Source organism: Dermochelys coriacea, chromosome 3, assembly GCF_009764565.3.
Source record: "Dermochelys coriacea isolate rDerCor1 chromosome 3, rDerCor1.pri.v4, whole genome shotgun sequence".
In the NCBI taxonomy this organism is placed as follows: domain Eukaryota; kingdom Metazoa; phylum Chordata; order Testudines; family Dermochelyidae; genus Dermochelys; species Dermochelys coriacea.
Window position 1 is genome coordinate 29,415,551 of NC_050070.1, and position 22,196 is coordinate 29,437,746.

Genomic DNA, 22,196 nt, shown 5'->3' on the forward strand with positions numbered 1-22,196 from the left:
CTAGAGCTTTCTCAGCAGCCCATAGTAGAGGAGGAAGAAGAGCCAGATCCAGTGGTACTCCCCCTAACAGGAGTATCATCATCATCTGATGAGGTAGTTGCTCTCGCCTCACCATCCCCACCAGATGACCATAAACGGTTTCAAGGCCTGCGGAGGAAAGCTGTGGATGAGCTCCAGATTCCTCTGCAGGAAACACCTCAGACTCCTGGATGTTTTACAGAGTACAGGATCTAGTGGAGTGATGCTCTTCGTTAACAAGGCTGTCCTGGAATCATGTGACATTCTCCGGGAACATGTGCACCTACTTCCAAGAGCACAGAAAAGAGAATCATCACCCCAGCCAAGGGAACAGAATTTTTATTTATTCATCCTGGCCCAAACTCTTTGATGGCTCATGCAGCCACTGAAAGGGTAAAAGCACCTGAGGTCCACTCCCTCAGATAAAGAGGCCAAACATTCATGTCCACCAGCCTGAAATTCTGAATAGCCAATACGAGGCCTTGCTGTATAAGAATGATTTTGTCAACTATTAAAAGGTTTCAGAATTCAGAGATGAGCTCTCCCTCCAGAGGATAGAGCACAATTTCAAACCCTAATTAAGGAGGGTAGATTGGTGGCTAGAACATCTCTACAGGCTGCAGTTGATGTAGCTAACATAGTCTCGAGGTCAGTGGCTATTGGTTATGTGTTGAAATAGCTGACTTACAAATGTATAGCTTTAGCATAAATATAATATCACTTATTCAGGGCATTTACTACCTAAGGGCAAAGAGACCAGGGTGCACATAAACCTCCTAGAGTCCAGAACTGTTCAAAAAAAGTAATTCTTACTGCTCATACAATCCTAACATATTCAGGTGATGTCCAACAACATGACAACCGTGTTCTACATTAGCAAGCAAAGGGGAATGAGCTGTACACCCCTGTACATAGAGGTGGTCAGTCTGTGGAACTGGTGTTTTCATCACCAGATCATCTTATCAGCAATACACATTTTGGGATTACACAATACACTAGTGGACAGTCTTAACAGACACCTCATTATAAACATAGAATATAAGGGTTGGAAGGGACCTCATCTAGTCCAACCCTCTGCTCAAAGCAGAACCAAACCCCAGTTTTTGCCCCAGATCCCTAAATGCTCCCCTCAAGGACTGAACTCACAGCCTTAGGTTTAGCAGGCCAATGCTCAAACCACTAAGCTATCCCTCCCCACAAATGGGAGCTGCACGATTCTGTGGTGAACGTACATAGGCAATGTGCATTCCCCTCTTGAGACCTGTTTGCATCACAAGAAAACAGGAAATCCAAGATACACTGCTTCAGAGGATTGCAAGGTTAGGACTCCAAAGTGGATGCCCTCCTAATCTTGTGGGAGGGACCCTTAATACTGTATGCCTTCCCCCCCCCCCCATATCTTTCTTACCTTCAGTTCTCAGGAAGATGTAGCAGAATGGGGCGGTGATCATCCTCATCGCTCTCAGGTGGCCCAGACAGTTTTGATTTTACAACCTTCTTCAGCTGTCAACCCATCCATCTATCTCTGGTCTTTCTCAGACCTCTCAACAAAGGAAAAGGGCAAGATCAGATATCACAATTCGGACTCCCTCCACCTCTCAGCTTGGTATTTGAATGGGGATCAAATCTAAAGTGGACATATTCAATAGTAGTTCAAGCCATCCTTAACAATAGTAGAAAGAAATCCACCACAAAGTGTTTTTTGGATAAGCGGAACAGATTTTCTATTTGAGCTCAACATCTCCAGATGCCCCCAGAAGAATCAAACATTACCACTATATTCTAGACTTTCTACTTACTTTGAAGACTTCAGATCTTTCCTGTAGCTCCCTATAAGTGCACATTGCGGTGATTAGCATCTGCTACCCTTCAGTTGACAATTATTCAGCCATTCCATTATCAACCATCCAGTGATTGTATGTTTCCTAGAGGGTGTAGTTAGACTCTTCCCTCCAGTAATTAATCCTGCTTTGACATAGGATCTTAACTTGGTACTGTCAATCAGGATTGGGCCAAAAAAGTCTGATGAGGTTCAACAAGGACAAGTGCAGAGTCCTGCACTTAGAACGGAAGAATCCCATGCATCGCTACAGACTAGGGACCGAATGGCTAGGCAGCAGTTCTGCAGAGAAGGACCTAGGGGTTACAGTGGACAAGAAGCTGGATATGAGTCAACAGTGTGCCCTTGTTGCTAAGAAAGCTAATGGCATTTTGTATAAGAATAAGCATTCCCAGCAGATCGAGGGACGTGATTGTTCCCCTCTATTTGACATTGTTTGAGGCCACATCTGGAGTCCTGTGTCCAGTTTTGGGCCCCACACTACAAGAAGGATGTGGAAAAAGTGGAAAGCGTCCAGCGGAGGGCAACAAAAATGATTAGGGGACTGGAACACATGATTTATGAGGAGAGGCTGAGGGAACTGGGATTGTTTAGTCTGAAGAAAAGAAGAAGGGGGGGGGGATTTGATAGCTGCTTTCAACTACCTGAAAGGGGTTTCCAAAGAGGATGGATCTAGACTGTTCTCAGTGGTAGCAGATGACAGAACAAGGAATAATGGTCTCAAGTTGCATTGGGGGAGGTTTAGGTTGGATATTAGGAAAAACTTTTTCACTAGGAGGGTGGTGAAGCACTGGAATGCTTTACCTAGGGAGGTGGTGGAATCTCCTTCCTTTGAGGTTTTTAAGGTCAGGCTTGACAAAGCCCTGGCTGGGATGATTTATTTGGGGATTGGTCCTGCTTTGAGCAGGGGGTTGGACTAAATGACCTCCTGAGGTCCCTTCCAACCCTGATATTCTATGATTCTATGAACCGTTAGTGATCTGCTCACTGTTCCATTTGTCTGTGAAGGTCACCTTTCTAGTGGCTGTCACTTTGGCTAGAAGTATTGGATAACTAGGAGTCCTTATGGGTGATCCATCCTACACAGTTTTCCGTAAGGATATGGTTTCATTAAGAAAATCAAAAATTCACCCCCAAAATAATCTCAGCCTTTCACATAAACAAGACAATATACCTACCTGTCTTTTTTTCTGAAGCCATGTGCTACTAATGAGGGGAGAAGACTCCATTCCCTGGATGTTCGCCAAGTGTTGGTATTCTACGTACAAAGAACAATCATTTAGGAAATCACTAGCCTATACGTTTCATTGGCAGAACAGATGAAGGGACAGTCAATCTTTGCTCAGAGACTTTGGATTTCCGGCTGTATCCTCCTCTGTTACCCTCCTCTGCAAGGTGTGAAGGACCATTATACCAGAGCCAAGGCAGCTTCAGTAGCTGCGATTTATGAAATGCCACTAGTTGACATCTGTGAAACTACAATGTGGAGCTCTGTACGTACATTCACAAAACATTTGCACATGGGTCCAAGCCTCTGCAACTGATGCATCTTTTGGAGCGGTGGTCCTTCATTCATCTGTACTGCATGGGTCCTTGCACCCTCCTCTTCAATGATTACAGCTTGTCCGTCACCCACAGTGGAGTTCACATAGGGATGAAGAAGAAAGAGACATTATTTACCTTGTATGATAACTGGAGTTCTTCAAGATGTGTGGTCCTTATCTGTATTCCCCCGCCTGCCCTCTTTTTCCTCTGGTTTGGATCCTTTACTCATCGTTCATGGTAGAGAAGGAACTGGAGAGGCAGTTTGTCTGCACCACCCTTTATACCAGGAGAAGAACAGCACAGGCCAATGAACACCGCTTGCAAAAATCTTCCATTCTTGGGTACATGGAGTGAATGCATATTTATCCACAGTGGAATACATATAGGGACAACGCATCTTGAATAACTTCAGTTACTATACGAGTAAGTAACCTCTTTTTCAGTGGATATCATCCATCCTACCTCATTCAGAGCACAGGATGGGGATTCCTATGGGGAAAAATAGTCTTTAATTACGTGATTGTAGACAATCAGAATACATGTGCACAAGATTTCATGGGCAACCTTAATTCTGGCATTTCTTAAATTTTGAGTATGCAATCTTAATGTTCTTTTAATGGAGTTTCTGTGTGTGTAATATTATAAAAGTTGGAGTCATTGCAGTTGGCTTAAAATGCAGCATTACTTACAAGACCTTTATTGCTATTCATTTCTGCATTATTAAAAGATTTTTATGTTCAAACAATACTTTATTGTGCTTGTATCATTTTAAGAAAAAAATCAATGGGCTGATAAGTTGAACTGGCCATAATAGTAGTTCACCAAATATTTGTTTACCTAACACTTAAAAAAATGGGGTATAATTGCAGAGAGATCCTGGTTAACAATTAACTGTCATTTGCTATATGTGCTCTTATTAAAGGAGCAATACAAATCTATCTCCAACTAGGTTCAAATGTAGATTTGCAGTTTTATTTCCATAATAACAATTTAGGTCCAAATACCCCCAGTATTTTTAAATGAGGTACCTAAAGTTCACGTAAGTTGACATAGTAAAAATATTAGTCTTTGTCTGGTCTTTTATATCAGAGGACAGCAACATACAGTATTTTATAGGAACCTAAAGTGGGATTGGATGCTAAAAATTAATTTCCTCATAGATTTTTCTATGGGGCTTATCACTATAGTATCTGAATATTTCATGAACATAAATGAAATTCTTTCACAACACCCCTCTGAGGTAAAATGATGGCATTTCCCCCATTTTACAGATGAGAAACTGAGGCTCGGAGTTGAGGCCAAAAACTGTAAAAAGTGTTAGTTAATTTTGGGTGCCCAGCTTGGGATGTCTAAGGCTTAATTTTGTCAAAGTACTTAGCATGATGTAGCATTTCAGATATTGAAAGCATAATTCCCATTGACTTACCCTTAGTTACAGTTGGGAGTGCTCAGCACATCTTCAGATCAGGCCCTGGTGTGGTATCTAGAAATGAGGAACTCATAGAATGGCCCATGAAAAGTTTGGTTTAAGCGATTTGCCCAGTGTCGCATAGGGACTCTTTGGAAGAGGCAGGAATAGAATCTAAATAACCATGAGACTGCCTCATTCACTGCATCTTTCAGTTTCTGCAATAAATAAGGCAGGGGTCCAACAGATAACAGCCTCATTTTGCTGTACAACTCAGATTCATTTGAGGAGCACTATCTATCCTGTGCACTGAATGAGGCTGGAGTGCTGTGGAAAGAATAGTTTCTGATCATTGTGACAGGGTCGGGCTACAGGAGAGTGATAGAAGGTAGATACTGTAGCCCCAGATTAAGCATGAGTAAGATAAGGGCTGTTCCAGGAAGTTGCTGGAAACAATTATGGCAGGCATGCTAATTAGGGCACCTGAAGCCAATTAAGATGCTACTAGACTCAATTAGGACAGGCAGGCTAATCAGGGCGCCTGGTTTAAAAAGTACCTCACTTCAATTAGTAAGGTGCTCAAGGAGCTGAGAGTGAGAAGGTGTACTGCTGGAGGACTTAGGAGTACCAGCGTCATCAGGAGGAAGGTCCTGCAGTGAGGATAAAGAAGGTGTTGCGAGGAGGCCATGGGGAAGTAGCCCAGGGAGTTGTAGCTGTCGTGCAGCTGTTACAGGAAACACTGTTGACAGCTGTGATCCACGGTGTCCTGGGCAGGAACCCGGAGTAGAGGGTGGGCCTGGGTTCCCCCCATCCCCCTCAACTCCCTATTTGATCCAAGAGGAGTTGACCTGGACTGGGGGTCCGACCTATGGTGACCAGATCACCATACTAAAATATCGGAACCCATTAGGGTGCCATCAGCCCCGCCCACAGTTCACCCCTGCTCCTCCCAGGCTCTGCCCCCACACAGACCCCCCCACCACGCCCTTCCTCATCCCCCTGCCTGTCGCTGGCTTGCTGCGTCCCTCCTCAGTCCCCCACCCATCGCTCGCCTCAACACCTGCTCACTTGTCCACCACTCAGCTCTTCGCCAGCCTGCCACTCGCTCTACGGAGCTTTCCCATGCCCCGCCTCTGCACCGCCCTCGCCCTGCCCCCATTCCATCCCCTTCCCCCAAGTCCCTGCCCCTGCCCTGCCTCTTCTCCGCCTTCTCCCTTGAACTTGCCGCAGACCCGCTCCTCTCTCTTGGAAAGTGCTAAGCGCCGCTGAACAACTGTTGGGCGGCGGGAAGCACTAGTGGGAGAAGGAGGCGAGGAGTGGGGAACTTGGCTGCAATTTTTCCCTGTGGGTGCTTCAGCCCCAGAGTACCCACGGGGTCAGTGCATCCCTCCTGCTTGCCTCCTTACCTGAATATCAGGACAAATGGCGTCCCGGTCGTACATTGATCAGGACGTGGACAAAGGGTTAAATATCGGGATAGTCCTGATTTTATCGGGACGTCTGGTCACCCCAGTCCCACCAGAGGGGAAGGTCCCTGGCCTGTCCCCTAACCCACTAGGTGGGTCAGCAGAGACTGCGGGGGTTGTTCTCCTCCCTTTCCCCATGCCGTCCAGTGATGAGGTTAGCTGAGTGAACGGTAGGTTTGAGCCACTAGCAAAAGTGGCCAAACTGAGGGCTGCCGTGAATCTCTGAGGCGAGCAAATCCGCCAATAAGCGCAAGGCCCACCAAGGCAGAGGAGGAACTTTGTCACATCATGTAATTAAAGACTACATGACAAAACATTATGCACAGGGATCCTTAATTTCACAGGTAAACTTAATTCTGGCATTTCCTATATGTTGAGTGCCTGACTTTGAAACCTTAATGTTCTTTTAAACTATTTTTAATGTATTTCCCTAACCTTTGAAAAAACACGTTCAGTCATGTAAAATGATATTGATTCTCACATGGGTTATCAGTAGCACTGAAACTCTTAAATCCACAGTTCTGACCTCTGCAACTAGAGCTAGCAGAGTAAATTATAGCAGTAGTAGGCTGTTATCCTTTCCATCAGCTCCTGAGAGCTGAGAGAGAGAGAGAGAGAGAGACTTATACAAATGATTTGATAGTTAGCAGAAAAATGTTGACACTCGGTGATCATAAATTCAAGTCCATATTCTGGAAGGAAGCATGCTCCAATGGCTAGTGTTTCTTCTGCCCGTGTCCTTTAGTAGTACATCTCATTCAACTGGTCCCTTTTGCTTCTGTCTCCTCTTTTCCCTCCCCCCCCCCGCCGCTATTTTATCTAACCCCCTGCCTGTCCCTGGTTCCCCTCTGCAGCTGAGTTATGCTGCTTCCTTCTCCTCCTCCACACAGTGTGGGCACCAACAAAAGGAGCATCAAGAGCATAGAGAAGGCAGTCCCCCTTCCCAAAGCCACAGTTTGTTCAAGTCTGGAGGGACGGCCTGTGCCCAGTTTGATATTGGGGTGCAAGACTCATTTGTTTTGTTTGTGTTTTGGACTTTGGGTCTATCCATAAAGAGTGGAGTTTTCTTTTATGTTTTAGCAAGAGGCCAAAGTCACTGTAGCAACCAAACCAGATTGGAATGTTGGGAGATTCAACCTGTGTGAGGAGAATTGAGGCAGCAGCTAGCCAGAAGCCAGATTGGATAGTTAGCTCTGTTTCAAATGTGTTTCGCATGAACAAATACACTTTTTATTGATAGGTTACATAATTCTCTCAAGTTTATGACTGGAAAGGGGTGTGTGTGTGTGTGTGTGTGTGTGTGTGTAGTGTGTGTGTGAAGTGTGTTTTTTGAAGTTCTAGTCTGTTTTTTATGTTTTTTTTTTTTAAAGCAGCCTTAATTGGCACTCCTTTTCTTGCCCTTCTTTGGGAATTCCTTTAGTGCTTCATAGGAAACTTTCCACCAGTGCTCATTAGTGCCTTCTATATAATTTGCTGTTGACACTGCTGTGGTTATGTTGGGTGTATAAATGCTGCTGGGATCCAAATCTCTCCTGCGGCAGATTTTGAGAAGGTATGTCTATTTTACTTCCAGCAACTTCACAATCTTGAGCAAAATATGCATCTGACAGGATATGAAATTCTCCACTCCCATGATCAAATATGGAATTAATTCTGAATGGGAGCAACCCAGCAATTATAAAGAGACATAATCCCCACCCCACCCAAATAAATAAACCTAGAAGTTTTATGCTGTAGCCAGGTCAAAGGCAGACTGTTAATCTCTTCCAAATTGGGGCTTTTTACTGAACAAATAGGTCACCCACCCCTATAAGATAATCACAAATAGAAGAATTGAAACCTCCCTCAGAAGAAATGATCTTCTGTGACCCTCTGCACCTCTGTGGTTTCTACTTCTTTGGCATGGACCAGCTTCTAATTGGAGGATCCTTCAGGGAAGGTTAAAGACCTTAAATCTACCCTATGTTTAACTTCCATTGCCTGCAGCTTTTGTTTCCAGTGTCTCATTCATGCCCTGTCCTTTGTGGCTAAATGTATGGGAACATCCGTATTTTCAAGACAACTTTGACTGCTGTTTTGGGCAATGCATCTAATGGACTCGTCCAAATGCAAAGGGAAAAGTTTTGGTTAGCCACTGGATAAAGCAATAATCAAAGCAAGGGCTAAAGAAAAGCTTCTGGCTTTATCTAGTTGTCAGAGTTAAGCCTACAGAAATTAACAGAGGGCAAGCAGCTCTTTTGTCGATTCCACTCCTCTACTAAATTTAACAATAGAGAGCAATTCTTCTCAGGGCGTCTGGAACAGTTTTCAGCTGAGAGTAAGCAGCCTTTTGGATCCTTTATTAGGTAGAAAACTGGCCCCTAACAGTGCTTTCCTCATTGAAGGCAACTTAATATCCAAGATGAATAGCTGATCCTGTCTCTGAAGGAGTGGGAGTTTAACAGCAGAGCTTCTCAGGCAGTGTTCCAGTAATGGGAGATTCCACAGATTGATTTGTTTCAAACACCAAGAGGAAGTTGAATCTTTTTTGCTCCAGAGAGGAGGCTATGGAAAATGAATCCTTTTTTATTGGGATTGTTATATGAAGTAATGTGTTCTCTTCCCTTTCTAATTCCAGTAGGCACGAAAATGAAAGTCAGGACCAGTATCCTCTTAATTGCCTTGCCTGAAGCTATTGACTGTTGGAAATGCCAATTTGACTTCCTTGGAGGTTATCTTTTTCACAGAGTCCTTCTGGTTTTTACTTAGGAAGCAGGGATCAGTATTGTCAGTCCCCAAAAATGTGCCCTCCATTCGTACTGAAGCAGGAGTAGTGTTCTGCAGAAGGTCTCCTCTGTTCCTTAGGCCTAGGATGTTACATTGCAGCACATGTCAGAATGATTCAAATGCTGGAGTGTTTCTGTTACACTTACAACTGGAGCAGTCCTGGTGCAGAGTTTGGCATATAAAATATGTCTGACAAACTTCTCTAGTAAAAGAAAATATCTTTTTAAAATGCCTGAATATGTATTTATAGGAATATGTATTAAACATATATTCACATGCATGTGCTTGAACAACATATGCTTTTTCTTCTTGGGAGAGAAAATTAGCAGTGAATCTAACTGCTGTACTAAGGTTCCTAGGGAAGTTTGGTACTTTCTTGAACACATGTTGAACCGAGGGATGTAATGTAGTCCCAGTTAATTTTCCTTAAATTCCTAATGTAGTAGATGCTAAGTATGAAATTAGAATCTTTGTGAATGCACTTTTATCTTTGTAAAAGGGTTTTTTGAAATCTGACATTTGCAAGGTATATGCGGTTTCCATTTTAAATAGAAAATTTGAAATATTAAGTGTGATTTATATTTATGAACAGTGTAATTACTTTTGATACCAGTTACCCAAAAATTGAGACATTAATTTAAATAGAATTGTTAAAACATACTTTGTAAACCAAGTTCCTTTCTAAAATTTTATAAACAAAATCTTATACATGTTTCTATCAATAAGTGTATCATAATTATTGTAAAGTTCTGCGGATTAAAGGAGTTTTCTGCTTCTTAGCTGATAATGCTTCCATTTTAGTGTGCAAATAAAAAGGGTTTTTTATTTCCCGCTGCTGCTAATCTGTTCATTTTCTAATTTAAAACGGGTAGTGGCATATACTTTTGTTTAAACTACACTCTTTTGCTTCTTGTAAAATGTATTGGTGGGTCTTTATTCATAGTACTCTAAGCTAGTTGTTTAGACCATAATGGTTTACCTAAGTATACAGTTTACCTGGGAAACGTTCCAGTTAAAACTCTAGTCTTGTTCTACCAATATTACTAGAGATTAAAATTGTACTGTAGTCTGATCTGAAACTTTCTGTATTCACTTGCTATATTCTGGACCATTGTCCAGAATATAGCAAGCTTTACTAAACTGGTGGATCAGTTAAAATTTTTGATCAATATCTTGTGACTTGTCAGCATTGGAAAGGAATACTTTGTACGACTTGAAACCTGAACATTAGTTTCTCTTTTTCCAACTCTACTTCTAGTTTTGATTTTTTTTGTTTTAATTTTTTTGGAGTGTAAATTCAGTTTGGTTGTTTGGGAAGCCTTCAACTGAGTTGATACAGCCAGTTACATATGTGGTAGAGTAATAATCAGAATTATTTTGCTTTCCTGTGTCCTTCTGCTGAAGCCTGTTGTATGCTATGCTATTGGAAACCTTGGAGAAACCAAATTAACAGGAAAGAAATTACCCTTAATACTGTTTATGTATTTATTTAACATTTTTAATTTAGGACTCAGTGCATTTTTATGCTTGTCTACTCTTTTGAGAGCAATGCCAAATCAAAAATTAAAACCAACTAAGGAATTTATAAATATATAGTGACATTTGGCTCAGGACAGGTTATACTAGATGACTGAATCTTCTGTGATTGCACTGTCACAGCAAAAATAGACCTAGAATTTATTTTATATTGCTGGAGTCTGAGGACAAAAATGGCAGCAGATGAGCTGTGGGAAGAGACAAATGGTGACATGTAATAGAAGTGGAAATAATATTTAATTGAAGTATTTCTGGCTAAAGTACATGTATAATTTTTTTTAGAGTCTTTATTGCTAAATAACACTGTAATATTGAAAGTATTAATTATCTATAAAACCTGTGTTCAACAAGTAAGTTTATGAATATACTGTTGCTGCTCCTTCTCACCCGTCTCCTCCAGTTTGTTTACTTTGTTCATCTGTAAATTCCATTTTAAACTACATTGTAAGCTCTTTAGGGCAGAGGCTGTATCTCTTTATGTGTACACTGCCTAAGAGGATGTGAGTGGTGACTGTATGTGCTACTGTACTATAAATGGTAATCAAGATGTTTTTCCCCCCAATAGTCAAATAAATAAATAACCCCTGAAAATTGTTTTAAATGTTGTCCAGGTGCAAAATCTGAGAAGAACCACATTTCACTGAAACCTATTGTCTATGTTGCATGGTTTTAATCTCTAAATATGTATTTACTTGTAGATGATGACTACATTCAGATATATTTGAATACATTTCTTTTTAGTCACAAATCTAAACTACCAGATTCCATACAGTTAAAACTCAAATAATGTAATCTGAAAAAAAACTATTAAATTTCAAATAGTCTTCCAGAACAAGAAAACCTCCCAACAGTACATGTTTCCGGGATTTTAGCCCCCTTCATCACTTCCTTCACATACCTCTACTTACTATTTTGCTTTGGAAACATTCTAGAAGAGGGGTGGGCAAACTTTTTGGCCCTAGGGCCACATCTGGGTATGGAAATTGTATGGTGGATCCTGAATGCTCACAAAATTGGGGATTGGGGTGCTCACGAAAGCTTATGCTCAAATAAATTTGTTAGTTTCTAAGGTGCCACAAGTACTCCATTTCTTTTTGCGAATATAGTCTAACACGGCTGCTACTCTGAAACTTGTCATTTAAAAAGTGATTATTCTGTTTTTAGGAGTTTATATTATCAGTAGCTGTGCTTCTAAGTCACCAAGATGATTTTGTTTTCTAGATTAGTTATGAATTGAAAACACTAAAAATGTAATTGGTATTGTACCTGGTGGTACTGTGAAAAGATGTTTTGGATTCTACCAATTTTTTTGCTCATAGTATGGCGGGGCCTAAATCTGAGTAGGCCAGGCCATTCAACTGAACAGAGTTGATGAAGGCATAAACCCCAAACAGGCTCAACCAGCCATTATAACTTTAGAATTAAGTGCCAACACAGGTGAGGCCAGATTCTGTGCTGATTTCAGTGGGATTTCTTGAAATGTATATTAGCAGAGAACTTGACTGGCTATTTTGTGGCTTCTTTTTTCTCCCCAGTTGTCTTTTGTCAGAGTGAACAACACATATGTTTAGCTCTTTTGTTTCCAGGGCTTTTCCTTAGTTAATTTTTCCTCCACTTATTTAGGTCTTCAAACTGTACAGGATGCCTGCTTAGAAGGCAAAATTGAGGGCTACTTTCAAAGTGGATTCCTAGTGGCTAATTGTTCTGGGAAATCCTCTCTTCTGATGCAGGAGAATGCTGAAAAAAACTTTTAATTGAGATTTGTCTGCTGGAGAAATGCAATATAAAGTGTGTTTAAGTGAATTTACACAAATAGATCTTTTTTGATAGGACTGGGGTTGCCTTTGCTTTTGCCAACATTGTGTGTGTTTGGTTCCTGCTGTTTTTAGTTCTGATGGCTTTAAACCTTTTGTAATAACAGAAAGAGGAAGTGAACAGTGAAATCACTTTAATAACATATTTCCTGGTAGGAATGACTTATCTATGAGGCCTAGACAGAGGATGTCATTTCCTGGATTACTTATCTTCAGTTTGGATGGTCTGTTTTACTGTATAATCTTTTGACCCAGGCATGCTCATCAATGTTCATAAATGTAATACAAATTTAATGCTCTTAGGTGAAAGACACCCTTCAGCAACAGTTTAGAGCTTAAAACATCAGTTGGTCAAGTATTAAAATATAGAGAGGTCTTTCATACAATAAACGTTAACATGTATTTGAAATGACTCCTCGTATTTGTTTAATGTTTTTGTGAACCTTAAAATTTGCTTTCTTTGAAAGAATTTTTACAAGACTTTCTATCACTTCTCCCAGGATTAAGCAAAAACACAGAAATATTGGCCTTTGGGTTTGTTTTTAGCTTCTACTTTTATAGAAAAACAAAAACAACAACACGCTTTTTATAAATATCACCTAAAACAAACATGCAACTTCAAGGATAAACTTTAGACTTTGAAATGCTACTTATTTTCGCCAGGCCTGATTTTGTTGTTGCACGTTGTGGATGATAGACATCAGAAATTAGGAAGATTTCTAGTGATCTAGGTGGCATAATTTTCATCTCAGTTTCTATGACTGTTCATGTACATGTAAAAGCTACATGTAAAAGCTGTTTAAATTTTTATGAACAGAATTTGTGGAAAGCTGGGAGAAGAGAGAGCTAATCATTGTACATTTGGTATAATTAAAGTGATACAATTTTACAATCTTCATAAAATATAGGAATTGGTGGGTTGAAGAGAAGGCTCCTAGACATAAATGTAAAGGTGTGGCCACTCGTGAGTGTCTCTTGCTGGCCAGGTGCTGGCCTGTTCTTTTTTTTGTTTGTTTGTTTTTTGTTTTTTTTGATGCCCTCTGCTGGCAGTTTCTCTTTTTAGGTGGGTTTTCAGTGACTCAGCCAAGTCGCATGCAGTCTGTATGTGAAACAAATGGAAAACAAACCCCTTCCAGGGTAGCATAGTCCAACAAAAGGTTGACCCTCCCCAAAGTCCTGAGTCCTGTCTTTCGGCCTGTTTAAGCACTTGCCTCCTTCTTGAGTGCCAACCAAAACTTGTTGCATCCTTGGCCTGTGTGGGGACCCAGGCCCGCCCATTACTCTGGGTCCCAACCCAGAGACCCTACAACTAGCAGGCACCTGGTGATTCCTTCACTATTGTCTATTGCTGCATTGCCTGGGTTGCTTCTCACTCTGTCCCATCAGCTTCTTGGGTCCTCTGCTTTTTCTTCGTTTAAGCAGCATCTCTCCCAGGCCTCCTTGCTTAGAGAGTCGGTAACAATCTCTGTCCTCTTCTCTCAGGGTTCTTTCTCACAGGCTCCTTTGCCTGGTGAGCTTATAACAAGTTTCTCGCCTTTTTTGGGGGGGCTCTTTCTCGCAGGCCTCTGTGCCTGGAGAGCTTCAGAGTCCTACTTCTGCTTAGGCAGTGTTTCTCCACAGTCTCTGTACCTGTGGAGTCTCCCAGCCTTCCACTCTTCCTGGTCCCAGCCAGCTACTGCTCTGTCCCCCTGCTGCGGTTTCCTCAGTCAGTCAGGAACAGGGTCCTTCCTTGAACCTTCTAGGCTCTGACTGGCTGCCTTCCCTGCAACCTCTTTAGGCAGCAAGGAGGACCCCACTCTACTGCCTTTTTTCTGGGGTGGAGTGCTGAAGAAGCACAAGGCCATCTGGAGGATCTGAAAGGCCTTGTACACCCCATCACCCTCAGACATTTTAACAATGTCACGGTGTGATGTTGATAACTTACATTTAACTGTTACAATTGTATGGACCCTCTAGTACAGCATCACTAAAATATATAATTTGATGCCTTTTTTCCCCCGGATCTATAAATAGGATATAGATAGAACATATTAATCCATGCATTTAAAAAAAACCCACCCAAAATATAATGCAGAATGACCTTGCAGGTCATAAATAGCCAAAAGTAATTTTCAATTCTCTTCCAGCTTGTACAGATTCTGGAGTAGTAGTTTAAAAAAAACAAATTACAGTGACTGTGACAGACTGACAATATCCTGGATAAACCTTATCAAATTAAGAGAAACGTCTTAAGTTAAACCTTATTAAATTAGGGTTAATACCTTTGAGGGCCCATTGTATTAAAAATGTAATTGTGTATGTGTTGTGGAATTATATGTACCTTCTCTAGTTGGAGGGGGATGCTAATATACTTTTTCTGTTATCAGCTCTTTGAAGCCAACCCCTGGAGTGGTACACATATGCTAGTGCAAACTGGATTCTCCAGGAACCAACAGACAAAGAAAGGATTTTTGGATAAATAGCCTGGTTTTAAAGTGGCTCAGGGCCTTCTTCCTGATCCAGCAAATGGACAGGACCTCTGGTCCACGGAGGGCCCCAATCCTTAGGGTAGGATGGAAAGACTGGGGCTACTGAAGCCCCATAAGACTGTGTGCTTGTTCTGAGCTGGAGCTGTGATGAATTTGTGATCACAAAGGAAAGTCCTTGGGTGAGGCTCTGGCAGCAGTCCTTCAAAACCTATGTTAGAGTTGGGATGTTCTCTGGTAAGCTTATTAGCGTGAGTGTAGGTTCTTTTATTGTTTTTGATATGTTTCTCCGTCATCCTTTTACCTTAAGGATAAAATAGGCTTGTATAAGAAGTGCTTTGTCAGTAACTTATAATTACAGCAATTCAGCGTTTTAATTGTCTCTGAAGAAAAACCAAGCAGGTGGGCTTGGGCAGCCCAGCCTGTCTCTGCTGGTAATAACACAGTGAAGTCAGGGAACAGTGCAGCCTACAAATACCCCAGTCAGATGGGAATGAGATGCCAATCTCCATGCAAGAGAGGCAATGACTGGGGAGGTGCAACCTGCGAGTGGGTGCCTTTGGTGGACCACTGAAGGGACATATGGGTGCAGTTACGGTGAACTGGACTGTGACAATAAATGGAGAGCAAGCAGGAGATACGGGTCCACGTAGGGAGCAGTGGAGTTAGGAGGACTGTTGATGTTTGGGAAAAGAACAGGTTTTACTTTTGAGTCTATGCAGGTACATTTAGTAATGAACATCCCTGATCTGTATCTAAGATAAATTCAGGCTCAATTATGGATCTATAGTCAATTGAGGGCTTCTGAGGAATGACAAAATCAGATTATGGTTGAGATTTCCAGCATCATCAAAACGCCTTATGGAATTGTAGCCCCATTGTTTGTATTGTTGGTAGTCCATAGTAGCCAATCACTGTGGTACACAATTGCAATTGGGGCCCCATTGTGCTGGATTCTATTAAATGGTAGTGACAGTCCCCATCTGCACTCAGATAATCATTTCCCCTTCTTAACCTCACCTGTCTCCCTTTCACATTACCCATTCTGAACAGCCTTAAATCTGACTGTTATTAGTTATGTTTTTGTTTTGCTGAGTAGCTTAAGGTTGTTTGTTTTATAAACTACATTGCACATAGTTCTGTACATGGTTAATGTTGATTCATATAAGTAAGTGAGTTATTGTGCCAGATTACAAATAGTGTCTGTGAAGTGTTAGTCAGTAATTTTCAAAAAAAACTTGTTTAAATGGATTATCTAAATTTTTAGTGAACATACCATGCTGCCAACTACAGGGGTTCTTGTGCCTTCCTTTGAACCATCTGGTACTGGCCACTATTAGAGATTAGAACGCTAAACTAGATGTATTATGAGTATGATCTGGTATAGCAATACCTAGGATAGCATATTTATAAAGGTAGAAATTACAGAATTGAAATCTGCATGTTTGTGGTGGTATATTATATATTTATGGTTAGTTAAGGCTTCTCATAAGTTTTTCACAAGGAGATTACATCGAAGAGTATGGCTTCAGTTGCGTCTCCAGTTCCTTCAAAAAGTACGATTGTGTCAAACTTCTGGAAGTTAGCGGTGACAGCCTTAAACAGTGTTACGAGCAAGCAAATGGATCAGGAGTTATTTCTCCTCTTCCTTTGGGGAAACTGGTGTGACACCATGGCTCCCCCTTATTCACCACTGTCATATAATTAGGATATGTTTTGTACAAAGTATGCCATGTGAGGTATCAGTGTAAAGGTCTTGATCTGCTAGACATTAATATCTCATTGGATTATATGTGCTGTCATTGTATGTGAAGTTATGAAGTTTGACTATGTATGCGTTACTGAAACGTGAGGTTGAAAACACCCAGAAGCAGCCTTTCAGGTACAACAGTAAAAAGGCCAAAAAATGTTTAATGGCTTATTGAGGAATTGCACACAAGCACAAGGAATTGTATGATAGAAACCTCTCAGAGATAGCACCACACAATGGGGACTGTTTGACCCAGGTCACAGCAGAAGAGCTTTCTAGCAAGTGAGAAGAAGATATAAAAGGGGGAAATTACATCATGATGGTACCTCACTCTCCCTACAACAACACCCTACTGGAAACACCCGAGGAACAAAGACTCAGCTGTGGGAAGTGATGGTCCCAGGCTAGCGGGATTTCTAGCCTGTGTATGAAAACCGGGGAAACCCATGCTGCAAAGCCAAGGCAGCTTGTGCTTTAAGAATCTTCCAGCCTGTTTATCATTCGGGTGAGAATTTGCTAATGCATATCCTACCTATCTAGTATGTTAAACTCAGTTTGTGTTTTTGTTTATTTACTAGGTAATCTGCTTTGATCTGTTGCTGTCACTTATAATTACTTAAAATCTATCCTTTTGTAGTTAATAAACTTTTTTAATCCAGGCCAGTGTGCATTTGACTAAGGTGTCTGGGGAAAATCTCAGCTTGGTTATCACAAGTGTGCATGGTTCTCTTCACACTGAGGGAGAGGCGGACTGGGTGTTAAACCCATATACTGGCCAGATTTGACCAGGGCAGGACGGTACTGCTCTGGGGTCCCAGGCTCGGAAGGCTGGTGGTTAGAGAGCCTGCATGTAACTGCAGCTGGGTGTGTCCCTATCTGTGTGAATGCTGGTGAAAGTGCAAGATTGGAGGGCTTTGCAGCTTGTCACAGCAGCACAGTGTGAGAGGGAGCCCAGGCTGGTGGGTCAGAGTGCTCAGTGGTACCCAAGTGGTATCTCAGGGGGAACCCGTCACAACTGGGACTTGGTATTTTCAGCTGTATCATCACTTTCCTTTTGATACCCCTAACTCAGTATCATTTATATTTACTTTCCAGTGTAGTGTCCAGCAACCTTTTTCACAATGCTGATCTGACCATAAGAGAATTTCAGAGTTGGAATATTTGTCAGGGGAGCCACAGAGGGCTGATTTAGCCTTTTATTCCAAAACAAAACTCCCAATTCCATAAATACTATTACTGTAGTACCTGGAAGCCCTAGTCATGGACCAGAATGATGTTGTTATATTCCTCCATCTAACCCTTTGAATTCAAAGGGAGAGATTAGCATAAACTAGATAGATAGCATAAACTTTGATAGATGTGGTGCCCATAACATCTATCAAAAGAAGGCTGAAACCTTTAAGACTTTGAGATCCTTATTATCATCACACAGTCTAATGCAGAACACTTCCAGTTCCTCCATAGATAACTGGATTAAGGCAGGTATCTTAGAATCTTACAAAAGGCAAAGAAAAATCTACTGATCTAAACATCAAATATGCCAGTAGTTCCATTGTAGGTGGAAAATTTTCATGACTCCTATGAAAAGAGATGCAAGCAGCAATATGGCCTTGCTCTCGTACCATCATCAGACAACACAAGATAGATGTATTCATCTGCAGACACAGCTTTTCAGAGGAAGATACTTCAGTCTATAGCGCACCCAGTAATAGAATTTATCCAAGTTTTATTCCTTTTATATGTACATAGCTGATAAATTAATTGTATGTGCAATGCCCATTAACTTCAATGGAAATTGTGGACACATAATTGGATTTAGGCTGTAGAAATCTTGTTAGTATTGTTACAGATTTAGTTGGGGTCCCAGTGACAAGTCTAGTTTTTCCTATGTTGCATGTAGAAAAGCCTCTAGGAAGACATAAATTAACAGATTAGGCAATTCTTCACCTTCTACCCATGCCAAGTTTCAGAGCCTGGGCTCCAACCTGAGCAGGACCATCTACACTGCTATTTTTAGCCATGCAGCCTGAGCTCTGTGAGACCGAGTCAGTTGACCTGGGCTTTGAGACTAGGTGTTGCGGTTATTTTTGCAGTGTAGACATACCCTTAATGTGCTATTCCTACTACTTGAAGCTGCATTGCAGGCTGGACATCCAACAGCTCAGAGATTAGTCTCTACCTTTCAAAAGACCTTATGGGATGACTACATGTTTCAAAGGTTTCATGCAGACACTTGCTCTGTTCCACTATATTTGAATCCCTCTATTTGAATTTCTGCATTTCTAAATCTTCAGTTCTTAGTGCCTTCAAGAACTTGCTGAGTAGTTGATTAGCATTAAGAAGTATGACAGTATTTTAGTGAGCTTCTTGCAGTGCTTAATGTTTGTTTCTAAGGAGTGGGAGAACCTTAAACACAGGTGCTTTATAATCCCTCTGCTGCTTAGTTCTTTGCATTGGCAGTGTGTGAATATTTGAGGTTCCCAAGTGAACATTGTGTACCTCATTATTGCAAGGTGATATCCTAGCCTCCTGAGTTGAGTGTCTGCACCTCATCATCAGGTTTCACTCCTCTTGCTTTTCTAAACATATGCTAGTTCATCATAGTACACAGAGCCTAAACTTACCTATGTATTTTCCTATGGTGAGGTATATCATTAATGTTTTACAATATTGAGGATTGAATACAATGAATGTAATAAAGGCTGTCCAATGATCTGAACTATCTTGTTTTGAAAAAAAAAAAAACATTATCTCCTGCATAAGGAGTTATATTGACTGTGTTCTTTTGACATAGCAGGTCAGTTGTATACAAACTCCTTTTTCCTTGAAGAATACCAGTTTGGTAAAATTTAGGAATTTAACAAGTTTTTTGTCAGTACATTTAACCACAAGATAGTGGTTCTTGTGCTGGTATTCTCCAGAGCAGTGGTGGGTGGCGAACCGCGATCACTGGGAACTGGGAAGGCGGCCAATATAAACAAACTGTCTCGTGGCCTGCCAACGGCTTATCCTGACGGGCCGCATGTGGCCCGCAGGTTGTCCACCACTGCTCTGGAGTGTACATAATTTTGTACATAAGTCTACATTTGTAAGATCAACTTTCATGATAAAGTGATTGCACTATAGTACTTGTATTAGGTGAATTGAAAAATACTATTTCTTTTGTTTTTTACAGTGCAAATATTTGTAATAAAAAATAAATATAAAGTGAGCACCATGCACTCTGTATTCTGTTATAAGCAAAATCAATATATTTGAAAATGTAGAAAACATCCAAAATATTTAAATAAATGGTATTCTATTATTGTTTAACAGCACGATTAATCAATGATTAATCACAATTAATTTTTTTAATCACTTGACAGCCCTAATAATCACATTTTCTGGACCAAAAATCTGGCCTAACTTGTGAATTTATGCTAATGAGAAGGAATATGTGTTCTTTTGTATTTGTATCTGTGTTGTAGCACAAATCTTTCATTTTGCTCATCTTGAGGACCAGATTGGTCCTACCTTTTGGCTGTTTCCCACCTGATTTAGTATTTCCCCATCGCTCTCCTGCCTGCTTCTGTGGATGGGGGATTTGGATGACCTCTGATTCTTCTAAATACATGAAACTTCCTTTAACAGTTTTTGTTTCTTCATGATTGGACAATTTATGTATTTGTGGAGACGGCCTTTTGAGCTTTGGTTTCTAAGAGAGGAATCCAATTAATCTGATTTCTTTAGAGGAGAAATTTTTCATTTTTCCTTCTCTAGATTAGGTTCTCACTCACCTGTCCCACTTCCCTTCAGTGTTGATAAGGGAAAGAAATATTTTCAATAACTAAACTTTTTTTATTAGCCTCTTTCTGTTCTATAAATATTCTTTGGACTTCTATTATACTTAGATTTTGGGGAGCTCTTTGCTTCCCATTCATAAAAGTTACTGAAACCAGTTATTCTGTACAATTGATTTCAAAATGAGGATTGCCTTACTGTGCCTCAAAGAACAAAAATGTTTTAAGATGTAAGGAAGTTCTGGTTTGTCTTGTCCTAGGGAGTCCGAATTCATGATCAGAAATCCATTGAAACGATTTCTTGAGTGAGGGAGAATTCTAAAACACATGCTGCTGTCCTCGCGCCTGTGCAATCCTTTTGCGTTCATTAAGATAACTATATTTGCATAATGGGATTGTAGTCTGTGCTTGAGTAATATAGAACCATACTTATTACAATAGTTTTAAGAGAGAGGGGTTAATTTTGAAATTCTAGAAACATGTTTACAATTAACTTATTTTTATTTCTTTTCAGGATGGCCTGAATTCTTTGGTCCTTGATCTGGATTTTCCAGCACTGAGGAAAAACAAGAACATAGATAATTTCTTAAATAGATGTAAGTTGCTCTTAAATATGGTTGATGTTGTCATGATTGCACTATAACAGTCTTGGAAGCTGAATGGGCAGAAATACTATACATTAGTTATGTGTGCTTTGCTAATCACCACAAAATAGAGCTTGTACTATAAAAACAGCATTCCCTTCTCATTAGATACTTGAGATCTCATTGCTATGGTGATGTTTCATTACTAAAATTTCATTACTCTTACAAATGTATTGCAAATATACTGATCAGTACTAAAGTATTATCAATAATTAAAACTGTACTGGTGAAATGAGTATTTTTAGGATGTATTATCCTTACTTTATTTTATCTTTTGCTTAAATACCAATTGCAAAATTCAGTAATTCAGAAGTCTTGCAGTTAGTGAGGTTCTATTGTAATTTGCAGAAAATAAGTATGTAATTACTCAGAATGGCATACACTATCATGTAAATTTTTCAATAAAACTATACTTTTAGTTCAGACAAGTCCTTCTACCACATCTTAAATAGATTTTAAAGTATGGTTGTTTAGTTGCAATGTTTGTTTTAGGTGCATCTTTGCCATGTAAATAACAAACTTACTATGATACTCTCTTAAACAACTTCAAAACATAGCTGTTGTCTATGGAAGGAACATTTCCCCAAAAATTCAGTCTTGTTTTAAAACGAATTGGAGCTGCAGTATAGACAAAGCTGTGCTAGCTGATGCAGTTTTTATAACTAGCTTAGTTAAAACTGCTTTCTAAACTAGAACTCAAACTTGGTGGGGTGGGGAGAGGGGGAGATTTGCAACTACTCAGGGGATACCCACTCCTTTCAAATGTTAAAGTGTCCTGGGAATAACAGGAGGAACCATAATTCCATTAATGTTTACATTGGTCTGGGGAGCAAAAATTCCTTTGGCTATCTGTCCCTTAAGGGTAGTATGGCCTAATAGTCTGCCTACCCCATTATGTGGCATGGCTCTTTAAGAGATTGAAAGATCTGATTATATATACAAGGATTTGAGAGACACTGGAAGAGAGGAAGCAGTCCTGGGGTAAGAAGCGTTCAGGAGGAAATCCCATTACTGTTTCTTTAAGGACTTAATGCTGGGAGCTTTGCAGAGAGGGTGGGGCAAAGCTCCCCTCTCACATGACCAACTGAGGATGACCTGGGAGAAAGGGACTAGCATAAAGGTTGCCTCTTCTCACAGCAAAACAGATGCCAGGAGATACCAGCAG

At 40.6% G+C, this 22,196-nt stretch overlaps 1 protein-coding gene across 2 annotated transcripts in view; it reads left to right on the top strand.

Moving 5' to 3' along the window:
• ROCK2 (Rho associated coiled-coil containing protein kinase 2) overlaps positions 1–22,196 on the top strand; it is a 160,427-nt gene that overhangs the window by 42,706 nt on the left and 95,525 nt on the right. For both annotated transcript variants that reach the window (XM_038395924.2, XM_038395923.2), the window contains exon 2: positions 20,902–20,983. In XM_038395924.2, coding sequence (XP_038251852.1) covers positions 20,902–20,983 — 82 coding nt within the window. The remainder of the gene's footprint in view (positions 1–20,901; positions 20,984–22,196) is intronic.